We start from the raw sequence: 20,728 nt of genomic DNA on the forward strand, positions 1-20,728 counted from the left end.
CCCGTCGAAAACGACAGGGGAGGGGGTAGTTATTTTCAGAGCTTCACTGCTCTAGTTGATTTGTCCAGATTACCAGAGAGAAAAAGAAAGAGGGAGAGAGGTAAAGAGGTCATAACACCAAAGCCTCCTCCAATATGGTGGGGGCTTGACACAATCCTGGGTTGTCCACAAGGCAAGCAAGCACACTATCAAAGTGAGCTACTCTGTCAGTCCCAGAACTTATATCTATCTATTCATGGGTATTTATCTATAATGGTCCTTGTATGTAGATGGTATCCACTGATTGACTGAATCCTTAATTTATACAACAGGACCTAGCAATTAGGAAAAATGCATTAAAAGAATAAGAGCCCACAATGAGCTAAACTCCTTTGAAGCATACAGTCATATGGGGATTAGTTCAGTTTCTACTGACTCATCTCCCCAGTGAATCTGATTTTTCATAAGCCTTCTGCTCATTTGCAGGCATATTCAAGCTTAAAAAACACCATTCTAGAGTATTCGTTAGAAACAAATGCCATGACTTTAATAAGTAAAAATCCTTGGGGTGGGGCCAAGGAATCATTACTTATTTTTATAGACTCTGGCAGGAAATTATGGTGCAGATTCATTGTGAGAATCACTGTGAGTAATAGGCAACCATGGGATACTTTCAGGAAAGACCGTGAGGTCCTTGAATGTTCCTCTTAAAAAGATTATCCTGAATATACTGTGGAAGCCCTGGTGAATGAATGTTTGTGACATTTGGAGAGAGATGAGAGTAGCCTCAATTTCTAGAAGTGTTTTCATCACAGAATAAGGAACACAAATCATTCTAAAGAGGTGGGAGTAGGTAGGAGTGGGAGTTGAAACAGTTTATCTGCACAGCCCAAAATGTAGCAAGCAGGAAAGAGGATCAGTGATGGTTCTAATAGGCTGACTTTGGATTAAGGTTTTATTCTTGCTATCATGTCTCTCATTTGAATCATGTTGTTTATACTGTGGGCTGGGCATATCCCTAAATCATACAGTTAGAAAAAATATCCACAACAAATACTGATTCTTTAAAACTTTTGTTCCTTGGAAACTAGAATAACTTCCTAGGCAAATGAAAGAATTTAATGGAAACCCTACTGTGTATTCCATGGGCAAGAACATAAAAAAACTGCATTGTACATTTAAGAATGCATGGTTTATTTTAAGTAAAGAAAACATATAAAGAAAAAAAGAATAGAACATAGTTTATAAACATATTAACCAAGGTAACTGTCAGAAAGCAAAATATATTTTCAAAGATATTCAGTACATCATGACTGATAAAATGCTAACTGGGGCCAGGTGGTGGTTCATCCAGTGAAGTGCACACTCCGCCATGTGTGAGGACCTAAGTTCAACACCCTGGTCTTCACCTGCAAGGAGAAAGCTTCAAGAGTGGCAGTACGGTATTACACTGTATAGTGCTTTCTCTTTGTATCTCTCCCCCTACATCCTTTCCTTCTCTTTACTTCTTTCTTTCTCTTACCCTCCATCAGAAGAAAAACCTATGGTGGAGCTGTGCAGCCACCAAGCCCCAAGTGATAACCCTGATGAAAAACAAGTGAAAAGAAGAAGAAGAAGGAGGAGGAAGAGGAGGAGGAGGAGGAGGAGAAGAAGAAGAAGGAAGGAAGAAGAAAGAAGAGAAAGGAAAAAAGTATCCACTAATCAAAGGAGTTTCTCAAGTTCTACAGTACTAAGTAGTATTAAAAATTGCCCAATTAGAGTTTTATTTTGTTTTTCTATTGTGGTTCTCATTCCTCTATGATGCTGAATGCATAAATTCGGCCTCAAGACTCCAAGTCAGAACCAGAAGACTGGCAGTTAGGAGTTGATCTCATCACAGTGTCCACATGAGATTGTATGAGCACCACAGAATGCATCTTGTTATCACTTCCCATATACAGAGGAAAGAGTGAGGTGGAAAGGGGGTGTGCAGAGACAAGCAAGGCAGAAGGCATATGCTGAAGAGGAGCGGCAACAAAGATTCTAAGAATATGAGGTATTTAAGAACAGCTCGCAACTCATTTTGGTGATTTTACAATATGTCAGGCAGCCATGGCTCAAACAGCCTGGAGAAGAAATAGAAACTCATTTTCCAGCACCTAGACTGGGCTGCCACAGGCCTCAGCAGTCTCAACAGAAGTCCTTTCTGCAAGACAACTAAAAGGACCTTTGCATTAAAAACTAGTAAGAGATGGTTGAGCAGGCTGCGCTTAAACCTATGAGATGAGTCCCTCCAGGTAAGTCTCTCTCTCTAAAGAGGGGTTGAGCACAGGGGGACACATACATCTCACAAGGTTGGCAACCATGTAAGCCTGCTCCATTCTATTTTTCTTTACTGTGTCCATTTAGATATAAAGGGAAAGGAGGAGATGATGCTGAGCAATTATTCTGATGCAGTCTCCGCCCCTGTTGTTTTCGATGGGTTATGTTGTTTTCGCCGGGCTGGCTTCACGGGCGGGTAACAGACGCCCAGGGACTCATGGCTGGGTTGTAGGCAGTGTCTCTTTATTCATGCAGGACGCAGCACAATCTAAGATGAGCTAAGTTAAACTCAAAGTACAGTACAGTACTCTAAAACTCACAATGCTGTCTTTATATATACTTCCCAAGTAGGGTGGAAACAGGATGTGACATAGAGAGGGTGGAGAGAAAAGTGACTGGTGAAAATCAGGGTGTGATAAAGAAGGGATCAGGGTGTGACAAGGAGGGGGGGTGGAGCAAAAACATATCATGAAACAGTGGGGATTGAACCAATGCCCTGGAGGGAGGTGCTTGTTAACAGCGGTTATGTAAATAGAATGAAGTGGTTATGTAAATAGAATAGTGTTAAGCAGGGGGGATTTAAACCAAATGAAACAGAAGGGGTCTCATGCATACCAACAAGTCTGGATACAACATACATATTCTTCCTAGCAATATATTCTTCACAGTGCAGGCACCAAGCCCCAGTGAAGCCCCCCCCCCCATATAATATAAAATAAATCTTTTTAAAAAGTATTGGCAGGTAAGAAAAATATCTCACTTGGATAGTGCACTGTTTTGCCAAGTATATGACCCAGGTTTGAGTCTAACCACCACTGCAGTGGAGGAAGCAGCTTCATTGCTGTGGTCTCACCCTCTCCGTCTCCCTCTCCTTCCTCCTCTCCTCCTTCCTAGCAATGAAGCATTGAATTTTGACTCTGGCTTAAAATTTTTTTTAATTTTATTTATTTATGAGAAAGATACAAGGAGAGAGAAAGAGCCAGACATCACTCTGTTACATGTGCTGCTGGGGATAGAACTCAGGACCTCATGCTTGAGAGTCTAATGCTTTATCCACTGTACCAATTCCCAGACCACTCTGACTTAAACGTTAACTTCCTATTCACAAAACAATTAGAGATGGAACTACACTGTAGAAATTAAAATGCATATTCTTAAACAGAGAGAAGGAGGAGGATTATATCACAGAATTAGTAGTACAATCACTAGGTTTGAAAACAGAGCAATTTTGTTGAATTACATGACTCCCCTCATCTAATACTATGGGGAAACAGCACAGATAACATCTTTCAAATGAATACAGGATGGGCACCTAATCTACTTCTATTATTATAGAAGACAAATTCAAAACAATTTTTAGAGATTAGACTGAGATATGTTATGAATACATTATATATATATATGTAATATGGTTTTTAATGATAATAGAAAAGAAAAAGGAGTCAGTATGTTTTCTATCTTAAAATCCCTCAATGATAGGTTCCCTTCACCCCACCAACCCCCCCCACCACAGATATTGGGTATGCCTATCTCAGCAAATGTAATTGGAAACTATTATCTGAAAGATTTGAGGAGATAATTATTTTGATTACTTTGGCCTGACACATTAAGACATTTGAAACAAATGAGTCTTTCAGCCTCATGAGTGTGCATGTGTGTGTGTGTGTGTGTGTGTGTGTGTGTGTGTGTGTGTTGTTGATGTTGTTGTTGTTGTTACCAGGGTTATACTTGGGCTCAGTGACCTCATAACTCTATGGCTCTCAGTGGCCCTTTTCTTTTTTTTTTTTTTAAATATTTATTTATATTTATTTTTCCATTTTTGTTGCCCTTGCTGTTTTCTACTGTTGTAGTTATTGTTGTTGATGTTGTCATTGTTAGATAGGACAGAGAGAAATGGAGAGAGGAGGTGAAGACAGAGAGGAGGAGATAGACACCTGCAGACCTGTTTCACCACCTGTGAAGTGACTCCCCGCAGGTGGGGAGCTGGGGGCTCGAAAAGGAATTCTTACACTGGTCCTTGTGCTTTGTGCCACTTGCGCTTAACCTGCTGTGCTACTGCTGACTCCCTTCTTTCTTTTTTTTTTTTTTTTATAGACAGAGAGGCAAAAAGACAGAGAATATGAAAGATATCCCAGCACTGAAGCTTCCTTAACCCACAAAAATGAAGAAAATGAGAGACCATTAAATCAAGAATCTATAAAGACCTCTTTCAAGTGATATTTTAAAATCCAGAGTAGCTTAGGTTGGTGTGGGATAAAGTTGTTTTTATATGTCAAGGGGTCAGCTTTGAAAAACAATGAACAAAATTCACTGCAGAAAGAAAATACAGGGGGTTGGGTGGTGGTGTGCCTGGTTGAATACATGTTACCATACATCAGGACCCAGGTTTGAGGCCCTAGTCCCCACCTGCAGGGGGGAAGTTCAGGAACAGTAAAGCAGTACTGTAGGTGCCTTTCTCTCCATACCTCCCTCTCTCTTCTCAATTTGTCTCTGTCCCATCAGATGAAGTAAATACATATTTTAAAAAATTAGCAAAGTTGCATTAAATGCCTTTTAAAAATAGAGTCAAACTGGTGACAAATTTGCACTTGCAAAACTAATTATACTCATTTTAATAACAATCTTCTCCTCATGAACAAATTAATGAGGCTCAACTCTCTGCAGTGAAATACATGCTTGAGCAAAATTCATGGATAAAGATAAAAGGATGAAGATCTCTTGAGGTCTTGATTATCTTTTACTTTATTCCAGAACTCCTAATACATGACTTTAATTCCAGGGTATGTAGAAATATATGACAGTCTTTTGTTTTTCATTTTTAAAGCAAGGAATGCCTTTAATTGGTCTTAAGGAAACTTACCACATAGTTCTTCTGTGTCAAGATTGCTGAAAAGATAAAAAAAAAATTGTTACTTTGGAAATATCTTAAAACTTTTTAAAATAGTTAAATACAGTTGTTCTCTCAATGTATATTTCACTAATAGAAGATCTGTAGTTATTATGTTTTTCTTACATAATATAAATTATTAACCATAAGTTATTAATAGTGATTATTTTATATTGTACTTTTGAACTGATAATTCCAAGGAATTAAACTTCCTTTCTGAAAGAAAGGAAGTATCTTTCTGAAGGAATATTGCATAATGGTGAAGAATGTTGGCTCCTGAGTCAGAACATTTATTCTCAGATCTTGATTCCAGGGGTTGGAAATAGAGCTCATCAGGTAAAGTACTTCCTATACCATACAAATAGTCCAGGTTCAATTCCCTAGACCCCCCAAAGGGAGAGCTATAGTAGCACTGTGAGAAGCTTTGGTACTGTTGCATATTGTACTGTCTGTCTCAGTCTATCTGAATGAAAAAGTCAGCCTAGATTGACAAAATGACACATATGCAAGGTCCTGCCAACACTCACACACACACACACACACACACACACACACACACACACACACACAAACACACACACACACACACACACAGGCTTCTGATGCTGCCCTTTATTATTTGTCATAGTACTCTGTGTCTCATGAATCTGTTCCTCAGCCTTAAGATGATTATGATAATTTCTGAGTCATGGGAATTAAAATGAATTAATAAAACCAATAGTATAATAAACACAAAGTAAACACTTAACACTTAGCAAATGTTGGCAATCATGATTCCTGAATTAGTAGAACTAATAGAACTTCCATAACAAAATCCAACTTTTTTTGGGGGGGGGGTCTTTGAATATTATTTATTTATTTATTCCCTTTTGTTGTCCTTGTTTTATTGTTGTAGTTATTATTGTTATTGATGTCATCATTGTTAGGACAGACAGAAATGGAGAGAGGAAGGGAAGACAGAGAGGGGGAGAGAAAGACAGATACCTTCTGTCTCTCTCTGTCTCTTTATTTAATTTTTTAAATAAAGTTTAAAATTCCATTTCCTGGGCAGCGGTTTCCTTCTCCCAGACACATAGGTGTGTGTGCCTGGGGAATATGTATTCTGGCATGGTTCAGTAGTGTCTGTGTTCTCTTAGGTACTTCCTGTCACTCAACACTATGGTATGGTCTCCTCTAGATGTAAATCTGTAAAGATAGTCCCTCAGCAACAGTTTGAATCTCTCTAGTATTCAGATGAATTAAGGTCAGATTATTTTTTACATATATATGCAATGACTCCTGTGAAGGACAAAATGAAATTGGAAAAATATATTCTATTTTACCTCAAGCTAAAAGTTAATCTTTGATTTTTCTTATACATATTAAATATTTTCTGTGTACACTGTTAGTGGGTTGACTTATGTCTCCCCAAGAGACTTATTCAAGTCCTAAATCTGTGAATGTGGCATATCTGGAAAATACCAAAATACCTACAGTGGTATTATCAGGGGATGGTGAGGCCATACTGGGTTAGAACTGGCCCTACCATAGTAAATAACATCTTCATACCAGAAATGTGAAGATGGAAACAGGGATTGAAGTTATACCACTACAAATCAAAGCTTATCCAAGGTCCTAAGATACCTCGCTGGAAGAACAGGAAAGTGAAGTCTCACTAATGGTGGAGCAGTGCTGTGTTTTCTCTCTCTCACCCCTCAAAAAAAAAAAAAAAAGAAGTTTTCTAGAAGCAGTGGAATTGTGCCAGTACAAAGCTCCAGCAAAAACCCTAGCTAACAGTGATAGAGACAGAGATATACAAAGTGTGGTGGGAGGTGGAGGTGGGGAGAGACAGGCCACCAGCCCTGAGTAAGACAGCAAGACAGTAAAATGGTTATGTAAAAAGACTTTCAAGACACATAAAGCCTCCAGCAGGAAAGCCACAATCTGTACTTAGGGAAAGAAACCTCTCCTCCTGCACCCTGCCAAAAGAAAGGGCCAGAGGGGAGTTGGGCGGTAGTGCAGCGGGTTAAGCACATGTGGCATGGTGCAAAGCACAAGGACTGGCCTAAGGATCCCAGTTCCAGCCCCTGGCTCCACACCTGCAGGGGAGTCACTTCACAGATGGTGAAGCAGGTCTGCAGGTGTCCTTCTCTCCCCCCTTCCTCTATTTCTCTCTGTCCTATCCAACAACAATGATATCAGTAACTACAACAATAAAACAAAAAGGGCAACAAAAGTGAATAAATAAATAAATATTTTTAAAAAAGGGTCAGGGCCAGGCAGTGGCACACCTGGTTAAGTGCACACATTACAGTGCACAAGGATATGGGTTCAAGCTCCTGGTCCCCACCTGCAGGGGGAAAACTTCACAAGTGGTGAAGCAGTGCTGCAGGTGTCTATCTTCCTCTGCCTCTATCCAATAATAATAAATCATTAAAACATTTAAAAAGAAGAAGAGGAAGAAGCCAAAAGCTATCAGAAGCACCAGTAGTTCAATGCCTCCTGTACCAACACTCCCTCCATACCTGAATGCAAGGGCCATAAAATGTAGACAAGAGGCAGATGTGAGCACTCTGCCTCAGGGCGCAACTGACTATAAACCTGGAAGACCAGGAAGTTCAGGACCATTTGAGGCCCTTCATTACTTCCTCTCTCTTGTACTGTCTTCTCTTTATCTTTACTTCTTCTCAATAAATGCTCATCTCCCTGAACCATGACTGTCTCTGTTGTTATTATTCATTGTAGAAGACAGTTTAGAACCCTTCTGGTGGAGCTTGGAGGGAACCTTTCCCATTCCCTCACTCCCCTACAAAAAGACATTTCTGCACGAGTCTCTGAGGTCCCAGATTCAATACTAGCTTCATAGGCCTCAGCTGAGCAGTGCTTTAGAAAGAAAAAAAGAAGAAAGAAGAAAAGGTGTGGAGCAACGGATTGTGAAAAGACCTTAAATAAGGTCAGAGGACAGCTGAGAGAGAATGACACTTCAGAAGTGAAGTGTTAAAAGGTTTAACTAAAGGTAAGACACAGTAAAGAATAAATCACCAATGCAATTCATAAGTTTTGAAAGGGAGGGCAGTGTAGGGAAAGCAGCACCTCACCCCTGCACCTTTCCTTATAGGAAGCCTGGAGAAGGGACCAGAGGGAGGGGCCAGAAGCTCCAAGGTGTCTGCACATCCTACCCCAGCACCTTCTCCCTCTCTGTGTGCAAAAAGCCATAAAATGCAGATGCAGGCAGGTGGGACTCCCTGAATAACAAAGGCTGAAGCACTTCCCCTGAGGGTCCCACCTGTCCTCAGAAGGGACTATTAAGATTGGAAGACCAGGAGTGGGCCTTGGCCCTTGTAGTATTGGGGGTGTGGGGGTGGGTGTGTCTCCATCTACATGCCTACATATCTTATACTTTCCTCTCCTTTTCTGTCCTTACTTTCTGCCAATAAATGCTCATCTTCTCCCTGAAACATGACTGGCTGTCTTTGTGACTCTTGTAGAAGTCAGTATAGAACCCTAAGGGAAGGAACTGGGGAATGGCTCCAGTCAGGGGCTCCCTCCCCTTCAACAAAACAACAGTTTCAGTCCTCTCAAAGTAGGATCTGAGGTGCTGCAGGCAGAGAATAACCATGACTCCTTGAAGAAATGTAGTGTGAAACCAAGAAATAGACTGTGTCTAAGGGGCCAGGGGACAGGTAATTCAAATGTAGGGAGAAAGTAACATTTATAGGCTAGAGCCTAGAGGCTCCAAAGAGAGAGAGAGGAACTAGGTCAAGAGCCTGAGATCAAGGGAGGGATCTGCAACACAAGTGTTTCCCTCAACTGGGGAGGCATGCTTCTTTCCCCAAATATTAAAATAAATGAATAATAAGTAAATAAATAAGTCAGGGGCCTAAGATGGGGCTCCGCAGACAAAGGACATGCCCTATGTAGGTGAGGTCTGAGTTTGAGGTCCAGCAGAAATTAAGGAGTGTGTCACTAATTAATTATATACCTATTATAATTTATATTATATTGTCTTTAGGCCTGAGAGTGTTTTGCAGACACATATCATTGTATCAATTTGCACATTCCAGGCTCCAGGCTCAAACCTCAGCCCGAACTTTATGCCAAAGATAAGCAGTGCTCTCTGGGCCTCTCTGGGCCTCTCTTTCTCATAACACATCTTTTCTTAAAGGCAGATTTACAGGACAAATGTTAGAGATTACGCTTCAAAGATTATCAAGAGGATTTTCTTTTTTAAAAAAGGGGGGTTGGGCGGTAGATCAGCAGGTGAAGTGCACATGGCAAGAAGCACAAAGAATCATGGTTTCAGCCCAGGCTCCCCACCTGCAGGGGTCACTTAACAAGCCGTGAAGCAGGTCTGCAGGTGTCTGTCTATCTCTCCTCCTCTCTTCCCGTCCTCTCTCAATTTCTCTCTGTCCTATCCAACAAACACATCAATAACAATGATAATTATAACCACAATAATGATAAAACAAGGGCAACAAAAAGGGGGGGAAGTTACCAAGGTCACTACAGTCTATCACAGCAGAACAGGGAAGACATATACAAATGGGAGGTTGGAGACCTAAGTCACTATGGTGGAAAAGGAGATGGCTTGGTTGAGGGTGAAATGTATATCAACCTTGGGGAAATGTACTCTTATGACAACAAAAATCTTTTAAATCAACATTTCCTCAATGAAGTGATACTATGATTAAAAAAAAAAAAGTCAGCAAGGTGATTTTAGTAACCAGCACTCAACATTCAGTATTTCTTAGAAATGAAAATCATCAGCAAAAAAAAAAAGTCATATTGTAAGAGGTGGTTTGAACTTTTTCTAATTATATACTCCACACTAATAGCATAAGCTTGATAATTACAAACACAATGGCACCCCATGTTACTTACTTTTGTTTTATTTCAAAGGTCAGAGTTCCAGTCAGTAAAAGGTTAAGAATTTGCTTGTTCAAAAGTTTAGTCTCCAAATGAAAAGATGCCATTTGACCTTCTTCTGTTTGATTCCCAACATAAAGGCTACCTGTGAAGCCAGGCTTCAGTAAAAAGTTTCCTGAGTCATGTTAAGGTTCCTTTGCATCTTCTCCCTCAGAGCTTAGTAGTTGTAATTATCAGCTGAAGATGCTAACCCTTACTGCTTTTTCTTCATGTCTTCTCATACAAACTCTGTCCTGTCTTTGCAGGCACTTCCTGTTTTCTCTACCTGGAGAGGTTGCTACTGTTTATACCAGTACTTCTCTATGTAAACAGGAATCACCTGGAGGGCTTGTTAAACACAGGTTGTTAGGTCTGGGTGTGCCTGACCCTTGAAGACAAGAGGCCTGTGGTTAACACAGCTATAAGAATGTGAAACCCAGATGCAGGCATAGCCAGCCAGTTCAGCCAGTTCAGAGCTCAGAGCTACTTCATCACCAGTAGGGCCCAAGGAGTTTGCAAGCTTTCAGATGCTGCCACTGCAGTTGACTCCAAGACTGCTGAATCTGCAGCCTCAATACCACACACTACACACACCATCTGTTAGCCTGCAACACCCAGGCTGCATTCAGATCTACTCCCTCAGGACATATGAGAGAGAATCTGTCCCCATTAACTCAGGTATTTATAAACACACTGACTCTGGAGCCTGCCATTCAAAGATTAAAATAATATGTTAACTCCAAGGTTTGACTTATGGCTAGGTTTTCTAGGCAGAAATAATGTTAAATCACATCTTGAATGTAATGTCAGGTATGAAGCTGGGGGGGGGGGCAGTGTAAGAGATCTTACAGTAAAAAGAAAGAAAAGGAGAGGGAGACAGAGAGAGAGAGAGAGACCACAACACTAAAGCACATAAATGTGGTGGGGGCCAAGCTCAAACCTCGGCTCAAATGGTAAAGTAGACCACTACCCAAATAAGCTATTTTGCTGGCCCATACTAGATATATTACATAGATTCATTAGTTACATTTCATAGTCAGGGGAAAAAAATGTTGTAAGTTAAAAGATAGTTAAAAAAAAAAAAAAGAAAAGAAAAAGAAATCCAGGCATTGTTTTCATTACACTATACTGGACTAACAGCCACAGTATAAAATAAATGATAATACTTTGCTGTGGTTTAACTTACATTCTTATATGTCAGAGGATTTTGAGTCAATTAACTGGTAAGCTGTTCACTGTCTTTCAGCACTATCCTCAGAGGAAAATAAAATAGAAAACTCTCCACCCCTCCACTTCTCTTTTCCACTTTGTTTTATTGCTTCTCTGCTGCTCAGTATCTGCTCCTATATTCCACCAAAGCCGCCAGTTACTATTGTAGATTTCTCCATTTTTTCCTCTCTTTCTCTGATGCTCTTCATTTTCATCTCTTGTACTTACTGCTACTTCTCAGCCCCTCCCCTGATAGATTTCCTATACTTTATCCCTCTGGGAGGATGGACCCAAGGTCATTATGGGGTGCTGAAGGTGGGAGGTCTGGCTTCTGTAATTGCTTCCCCGCTGAACACGGGCATTGACAGTTCGATCTATACTCCCAACATTTTATGTATTTATTTATTTATTTGATAGAGATGGAGAGAAACTGAGAGGGTAAGGGTAGATAGAGAGGGAAAGTGGAAGAGAGACACCTGCAACACTGCTTTACCACTTGAAAGCTCTTCCCCTACAGCTAGGGATCAAGGACTTGATCTTCACACTTTGTGTGCTCAACAGGGTGCACTGTCACCTAGCCCCATATACTTTTCTTTTTAAGTCACAAATTAGGACACTGGGTCAGAGACAATGAAGTGCTAGAGAGTCAGGTTTTCATACCAGGGGGCCCAGGTTCAACCACTAACACTACCATATGCCAGAGCTAAGTTGTGTTATGTGTTCCCTCTCACAAGGAAAATCTTTTGGGGCTGGGTGCTGGTGCACCTGGTTGAGCACACGTTACAGTGCACAAGTACTCAGGTTCAAGCCCCTAGTCCCCACCTGCAGGGGAAAAGCTTTATGAGTGGTGAAGCAGTGCTGCTGATGTCTCTCTTCCTCTCTCCTATCTCCTCTTTTCCTTGATTTCTGGCTGTGTCTATCCAATAAATAAAGATAATAAAATCATTTTTAAAAAGAGAGATATTTCAAACAAGTAGCACACTGTGCAGGCTGCTTAATTATCTTGCTGGATTTGCTTGACAATGTATCTCAGACATCTTAATTTACATATATTGCAAGCTTTTTGCTAGTTACACAGTTTCCTATTCATATATTTATCTTATACTTTTACTAGTTACATACTTTTCTGCCAGATGAATTTATCAGAGTTCCATGTCAAGGACTCAATGAGGATAACTTTTAAGATAAGTTACCTTTAAATTAAGAATTTATACAGACAATATCAAGTTCAGTGTGCTCACCTGTAATTAATACTACCTAACCTCTGTCATTTCCTGAACTCACTGCTATCAGATGACCACCCAGCCTCAATATATAGTCTTCTGTTTCAAAACCAGATTTAAATCTATACTGTGTGCAGTATTCTATAGTGGGTAAGCATCAGGGGATGTTGGCTTGTGTGTGGCACTATCGCTTGCTAGGCATGCAACCTAAGGCAAGTTACATTTCTTTTTTTAATTATTATTTTAATTTTATTTATTCCCTTTTGTTGCCCTAGTTGTTTTATTGTTGTAGTTGTTATTCAGTCGTCATTGTTGGATAGGACAGAGAGAAATGGAGAGAGGAGGGGAAGACAGAGAGGGGAAGAGAAAGATAGACACCTGCACACTTGCTTCACCACCTGTGAAGCGACTCCCCTGTAGGTGGGGAGCCAGGGGATCGAACTGGGATCCTTATGCCAGTCCTTGTGCTTTGTGCCACATGCGCTTAACCCATTGTGTTACTGCCCAACTCCCGGCAAGTTACATTTCTAAGCCAAGGTTTGCTCATGTGTAAGTCTGAAATGATGAGATGTTTCTGAAAGATTTATTTGCAAAAACTACATAACATAATGTATTATTTTTAGCCCAATGCCTGAATCATAATTAACCCCACCCCCAAATAATAGCCCTTCTCACAAAGGACATGTAGATAAGTATGCTCCAGCAGACCCTGAAGTGTGGGGAGGTTTTTATTTCTTGTATGACAGAATTTCCTTTACCCATAGCCATATGAAATTAATTTCCTTTTATGAGAGAAGTACTGTGTATGTAGCAAAGTATAGGTTGATCTATTTCCAAGTGATTTGTATTTAATGAAAGGGAAAAAGAATGAATACACAGCAGGATGTATATTACTCTTTATACCTTGGCTGATGTAGGAAAATTGTGTATCCTGGCTTTTTCACCAGAAACTCAAATGAAGAAGAGAAAGGTGAAATTAGAAATCACCATGGCCTGTCACATTGGGTAGCCTTGAAGGAGAAAGTTCCTGTTTATAGATTTTCCCCATCAAACAACTTCTCCGTGAGTGTCCCTCCTAAGAACATAGAAGAGGACTTTATGGGAATGTCTTCAGTTCTCCTTTGATATGAAAACAGAGACTTCACCATCACTGTAATCTGAGGAACCAGTAGAAGTAAAGCCTGATTGTTACTAAATATTACCCTGAGTAGAAAAAAAAAAGGGGGGGGGGATTTTTAGAATCCCCTTCCTACTGACATTCAAATCTTGAATTTTCTTGGTTTGGGGATATATCTCGGTAGCAGAGGACATGCCTTGTGTGTGTAAGATCCTGGATCTGATCACCAATATCACATAAACCAAAAGAACAAAATTAAAGTCAAATGTCATTTTAAGAGTTCTGAATCTGGGTCTCAACAGTGGTATACTCAGTTCAATCCACATATTATAAGGACTCAAATTCAAGTCCCCAGTCCCCACTTGCCATGGAAAATATTTACAAATGATAAAACAGTGCTGTAGGTATCTCTCTCCTCCCTCACACCCTATCTTGCCCCTCCCTGATTTCTGTCTCTATCCAATAAATCATATAATATAATTTTTGAAATTTGAATCTTTCACTCACAATTTTATAAAAGGAATTTGGTTTCTGATGTGTGACATGAGGGGAAGAGGTGGAAACTTGATCTCTTGTGTTTAGTAAAAACAATTTTCCCAGAGTTTACTTATTTTTAATTGCCACTAGGGTTATCACTGGGGCTTGTTGGTGCTGACACCATAAACCCACCACTTTTGGTAGCCATTTTTTACCTTACTTATGTTTTAATTTTATTTGATAAAACAGAGAGAAATGAAGGGGGAAATAAAAGAGGCAGAGACAGAGAGAAACCTGCAGCACTAATTCACTTCTTATGAAGCTTCCACCCACCACCTACAAGTGGCGACTTGGGGCTTGAACCTTGGTCTTGCACATGGTTATGTGTGCTCTACTGGGTATACCCAGCCCACTCCCCAGTTTTAAGGATGAATACTTTGCATATGACCTTTACACTAGTGGGCATACTCTTTCTTTCTTTTTAAATTTATTATTTTTCTTACCAGAGTACTGTTCAGCTCTGGTTTATGGTGATGCGGGGGATTGAACCTGAGACTTTGGAGCCTCAGGCATGAGAGTCTCTTTGCATAATCATTATGCTATCTACCCTCTGCCCTTTTTTAAAATTAAAATTTTTTTTTATATTTATTATTTTCTCTTTTGTTGCCCATGTTTTTTTATTGTTGTAGTTATTATTGTTGTTGTTATTGATATCATTGTTTAATAGGACAGATAGAAGTGGAGAGAGGAGGGGAAGACAGAGAGAAGGAGAGAAAGATAGACACCTGCAGACCTGCTTCACCACCTGTGAAGCGACTCTTCTGTAGGTGGGGAGCCGGGGCTCAAATGGGATCCTTATGCTTCTTCTTGTGCTCATGCCACGTGCACTTAACCTGCTACGCTACTGCCTGACTCTTTCTTTCTTCCTTTCTTTCTTTTATTCCTTTCTCCCTTTCTTTTTTTTGGTTGATTGTTTATTTTACCTGAGCATTGATCAGCTCTGGTTTATGGTGGTGCAGGGGGTTGAACCTGGGACTTTGGAGCCTCAGGCATGAGTCTCTTTGTATAACCATTATGCTAGCTATCTCTTACCTCCACAATGTTGCTCCCTCCCCCCTCCCTCTCATTTTGCTACACTGGGACCTTATTAATGCCCTGCATGTGTTCCCAATGCTGTTTCTCATCATTCTGGCCCATTTTTACTTTTCTGAACCCTTCCACTGTGATTCTGGGCTTTTTCTGGGTCACAGATGCTCTGGAAAAAAAAATCTAATGAAAGCCACAGTCATGAACCATCTCTGTCCAGTTATATACCAGAAATAATATGTGTATATTTATTATTTTATATCCCTAACCTTAAAATGAGATTTTACAGCATTCCTCTACAAATCAAACAATCTGGCACTGTTTTATCAGTTAGCTACTAGGCTATATATAACTTTTCTTCTAGATTAGTAAATTCCTGAGCACATGGGTAATGCATGTAAGCCTTATTGTTATCATTCTTAGTGTTCTACACATACTTTTCAGGTACGGCTGACTACTCAGGACTTACCAGGGATAATGATGGGTCACTGTTAAGAATCACTTCTCAAACTTGGCTGACAATTAGAGTTGTTGAGAAAGCTTAAAAAAATTACTGATCCAAAGACCTGCACTAATAATATTTATTCAGTCATTCTTATTCCATAGGTCTTATGTAACAGTCTTAGCATAGATTAAAAAAAAAATTAAAGAAGCTCTTCCTATGATTCTTTTTATTTATTACTATTCTTTTGTTATAGCTAGGACTTAATCTTAGTCAATTTTCTCTTCCTCACCCCCTCTTTTACTTATGTATTTATTTTTTCAGACAGAGACAGACACACCAGAAGTTTCCTCCAGTGCAATCAGGACTGACTCCAGACTGGGTCAAGTGCATAACAAAGCAGGTGCACTGCCAAGGTGAGCCACCTTGCCAGCCCAGCTCCCACGTGATTCCCATCCACAGGCAACATTGAGATCTGCTAGTAGGTGAGCTCCTGAGTCAATCTGACTGGGTCTGAACTGAACACTCACACTTTCTAGCTGCAGGATCTTAGCCAAGTTACTTAACAGCTCTGGAGGTCAGTTTCCTCAACTTTAAGATAAACAGTAAACTTGGCCTTTCAGGCTAATTTTGGGAGCAGAGGAAATGAGTACTGAAATATTTGGCAGGGTCAGGCAAAGAATAAGCAGTAAGTATTATCTATGAGCCCTGCAGAGACAGCTCATTCAACAGGACCTGTGCCTTGTCATGCAGTAGGCCCAGGCTTGAACCCTAACACCACATGTAAGGTGCCATGGCACTAGGGCAAGTTCTGGTGCTATGATGCTTCTCTCTCTGTGTCTCTGAATGAAAAACAAACAGCTTGAGGACAGTGAAATCACAAATACATGGGACCCTGGCTCTGCTCACATACAGACTGTACTGTTTACAACTGTTGCTTTAAATACTAAAAATTCAAACACACGGGTAATACAATGTATGTCAATGCACATTTTACAATACCTAATTGCTTTGATCTTTCAGAAACAGCATAGATGAACCCATCTAATCATATGCCTTCTTCTAGCCATTGTTCCCTGAGAACTGCTCATATATTCTTGTGGAGCTCACTTATTCCATAAACCAGATGGTCCTATTTCTGGGTGTGGCAGCAGAAGCAGCATGGGAGTAGTAGGTGTGCTGTACCTCTCTCATAGAAGGATCTGAGTCCACATCCTAGGCTTCATACCACTAAGTGCACTTGTCCTGGTTTATTCGCAGAACAGTTACCTTCATGCTATTTTCTGAGATTCCTCTAAGTACTTTGTGAGAATTTGGCTTCAGGGAAGATGAATTCCCTAGAACACACTGGTGTGATAACAATCCATGTAGAACTACGCTTTTCTCACTTTCAGTTTTTTTTTTCTCAGCTTCAAATAAATTATCTGTATTTTAGGATAACTGCAAACTGAAACAGGCAAAGCAATGATATATTAAATTTATGCTTATTTAGAAAAACTTGTAAACTGTGTTTTCACTGGGTGAATAGTACCAATTTCTTTATTTTTTTAGAAAGATTAAATTGAAAAGATAAAGTTGACTATATATTTTAATCTCATAACTCCTCCTCTCAGCTAAAAAACAAATACAAATTCTACCCTGTAGAATTAGTGAATTATTATAAATATAAGAGCATGTTTAGGTACACCACTAAAACATTCCCAACCTTAGTATCTTCTATTTAAAATGGATATAACCAGGTAGGAAAGGTTGAGGAAACATGCCATGATGAGAAAATACAAACTTTATTTCACAGAGATTTGGTTTAGGTCATCCCCTGATCCATCCTTTAAAAATTCTGTGACTGCTCATTGTGTGTTTGAGAATGGATGGTAGACCCTCTGGAAGCTCGTCTGTCAGTCTCCCCTTGGCACGCCAGCCCTTGTGGTGAGATGGGCAGGAGTATAAGGGGAATTCCAACCAGCCTATCAGTCTCACCGCATCACCCCACCCCACCCTCCCTCTGGTGGGCTTCACCTCCTTTAAATTTCTATTTCCCCGTTTCTGTACCACCATCCATACCTTCTCATTGCCTTGCTCTCTTTCTCCTTATAAGAAGATATTGGTCTCATTGGCCAGCTTGGCTACTTCTCCTGCACAGCTACCCCTTTATAAACTTGTAACTGCGACAATAAAGTGTTCTGTCCACCGCCACGGTGCCCTGAGGTGGTTTGTTGTACCATCCGCTGCCATGGTATGCTGGAAGACCGCTCATTGAGTTCACCCCTGCTGCTGTTGGCCCGAGGTCCCCCACTCTCCACCTGTCTCTGGTGGCCAATAGGCCAGACGATGAAGTGGGAGCCAGGCTGGCCCGTTCCCCCGAGGAACCTGACAGCTCATAAATTACTGAACTCTTCAGGACCTTGATAGGTGGTAGCAATATGTTTTAAAAGAATTATTATTAATGTGAGTGAGATGAGGGGAGAGGCAAAAGAAAGAAGTATAGCATCACCATGGCATATGCAGTGATTGGGACTGAACTTGGGAACTCATGCTTGAGAGTTTAAAGATTTACCCCCCTGTACCACCTCCCAGGGTGCAGGGGCAGCAATTTATTTTTTTATTTTTTTTTAAATTTAATTTTTTATTAAGAAAGGATTAATGAACAAAAACATAAGGTAGGAGGGGTACAACTCCACACAATTCCCACCACCCAATCCCCATAACCCACCCCCTCCCATGATAGCTTTCCCATTCTCTATCCCTCTGGGAGCATGGACCCAGGGTCGTTGAGGGTTGCAGAAGGTAGAAGGTCTGGCTTCTGTAATTGCTTCCCCGCTGAACATGGGCATTGTCCATACTCCCGGTCCAGGGGCAGCAATTTAAAAGAAAACCAGTAAATAAAGTACTTCAAGGTGTATCCTGTGCAAAGTAGGGATTTGGCAGATGTTAATTTCCCCTCTTAAGACCAATATTCAGATAAAGTAAAGCCAGTTATTTCCCTCAAAATAGGTGGGAACAAAGACTTATGTAAAGAAGAGACTTTTCGGGGGTCAAGTGGTAGCACAGCAGGTTAAGCGCAGGTGGCACAAAGCTCAAGGACCTGTGTAAGGGTCCTGATTCGAGCCCCCAGCTCCCTACCTACAGAGGAGTCGCTTCACAAGCGGTGAAGCAGGTCTGCAGGTATCTCTTTTTTTATTCCCCTCTGCCTTCCCCTCCTCTCTCCATTTCTCTCTGTCCTATCCAACAATGACATCAATAACACCAATAATAATAAGCACAACAACGATAAAACAAGGGGAAAATAAAAATAAAAAAGGGAAGACACTGCAGCACTAAAAAAAAAAAAAATCAAGAAGAGACTTCTCTTGATGTGTTTCTCTGTAAAAATCATTCCCCTCCACCCAAAATAAAACTAACAACAAAGGTATATTATTTTATTTTGAACTCATTTTAGTGAAGGCTCATTCAGCTTCCTATGTTAACTAAAGAAGTAAACTAAAGTTTAGTTAACTAAAGAAGTAAAACTCAATTAAAAACTAGACATAGTTGCTAAAGTTTCAGTGGTTAGAGTACTAGCCTTCCAGGTTTGACATCCCAGGTTCAACTGGGCACTGCATATGCTAGAGTAGAATAGTCTGGTCCCCCCATAACATGAAACGAATAAATTAAAAATGGGACTGTAATGATTTCAGGGAAAACAAAGAAATCTTTACCCATTAATAAGACAAAGTATCCACCTTTAAACCTATTTCTTGATTCACTGTTATTTCCTATGAGCAATTCAGTGAAAAATATTTTGGTTTTTTTTTTTTGTTTCTGTACCTTTGTTATATATTCATGAACTTTCCTTAGGTGTGACAAATGATTTTTACATGATTCATCTCCCCCATTTTTCTTAAGCCCATTAACTACTCCAGACCACTGACTCCCTGGGTTTCTCTAATATGAGAATAGCTCTCACCAAGCCTAAATCTTCTTTCCACGCTCCTTGAATTTTACCAATTCATTATGCAATACACTGGCAGAAATGTGCTCTTTGCCCACAGACCTCATTTTTTAAGGAATTGAAGTGAGTATTAAGGGGCATTACTACAGAGAAGATAATCCCCCTGCATGGAGATTTCATCAATCATATTAAGTTACTTTTACAATCAAGCAAATAAGCCTTAAAATCAAACAAGTAACTGTCTTTTCCTATTCTAGTCCTCTAATTTAGCTTTGTGACATCTCCACTTTTGATCTTTCAACTCCTTCCAGATAAAGAAGAAGTTTAAATTTGAATTGGCAGCTTCTCTGCCTCAGAAGTTACATTGAATTATTCTTTTCTCTAATAATTTTACCATGTTAAACTCATTCAAAACCATAATTCATTCTTGTTTCTCTTCTCTCTGGCTTTGGAAATTTAAGTACAAAAGTAAATAATTTTATTATGAAAATAGAAATTATAACTATTGTTTGGATCTATAGGGATGTAGAGGTTACATAGGCCCTTATGCTGAATATGGGCCCCAGATCAAATTGATGGGGTTTACAGTCAACAATATTTATATACTTTCCCATATTTGGGAGCTACTCTCTTCCTTGATCTAGCTTTCTAGACTAGACCTTTTTCCAGCCATGACATCAACTCCCCAGACAATAACCTGGGTCCACCTACATATCAGATGTCAGGCTCAGGCAAAAACTAATAAAATCATGGGCCCTTTGGGATATACCTAAACTAGATCTACTAGCTATTTCCAAAACGGAGACCCTAAATCTTCATCTGCAATATTCCAGCCATTAGGTTCGTGGTTAATCAACAATTTGAATGGCTTTATATGTTACCTCTTTTTCAGCCATCAGGTTCCAGATGCTACCATGATGCCAACCAGACTTCCCTGGACAGATGACCCCACCAATGTGTCCTGGAGCTCTGCTTCCTCAGAGCCCTTCCCCACTAGGGAAAGAGACAGGCTGGAAGTATAGATCAACCTGTCAACACCCATGTTCAGTAGGGAAGCAATTACAGAAGCCAGACCTTACACCTTCTGCACCCCATAATGACCCTGGGTCCATACTCCCATGGGGTTTAGGAAAGCTATCAGGGGAGGGAATGGGATACAAAGTTCTGATGGTGGGAACTATACCCCTCTTATCCT

General features: G+C 40.2%; 1 protein-coding gene across 1 annotated transcript in view; it reads right to left on the reverse strand.

The window, feature by feature from the left end:
• The window catches only part of NECAB1 (N-terminal EF-hand calcium binding protein 1), a 187,480-nt gene that overhangs the window by 89,722 nt on the left and 77,030 nt on the right, over window positions 1-20,728 (reverse strand). The window contains exon 4 of the mRNA XM_007517358.3: window positions 5,141-5,166. Within this exon, the coding sequence (XP_007517420.1) occupies window positions 5,141-5,166 (26 nt within the window). The remainder of the gene's footprint in view (window positions 1-5,140; window positions 5,167-20,728) is intronic.

The sequence above is a fragment of the Erinaceus europaeus genome, chromosome 1, assembly GCF_950295315.1.
Source record: "Erinaceus europaeus chromosome 1, mEriEur2.1, whole genome shotgun sequence".
Classification (NCBI taxonomy): domain Eukaryota; kingdom Metazoa; phylum Chordata; class Mammalia; order Eulipotyphla; family Erinaceidae; genus Erinaceus; species Erinaceus europaeus.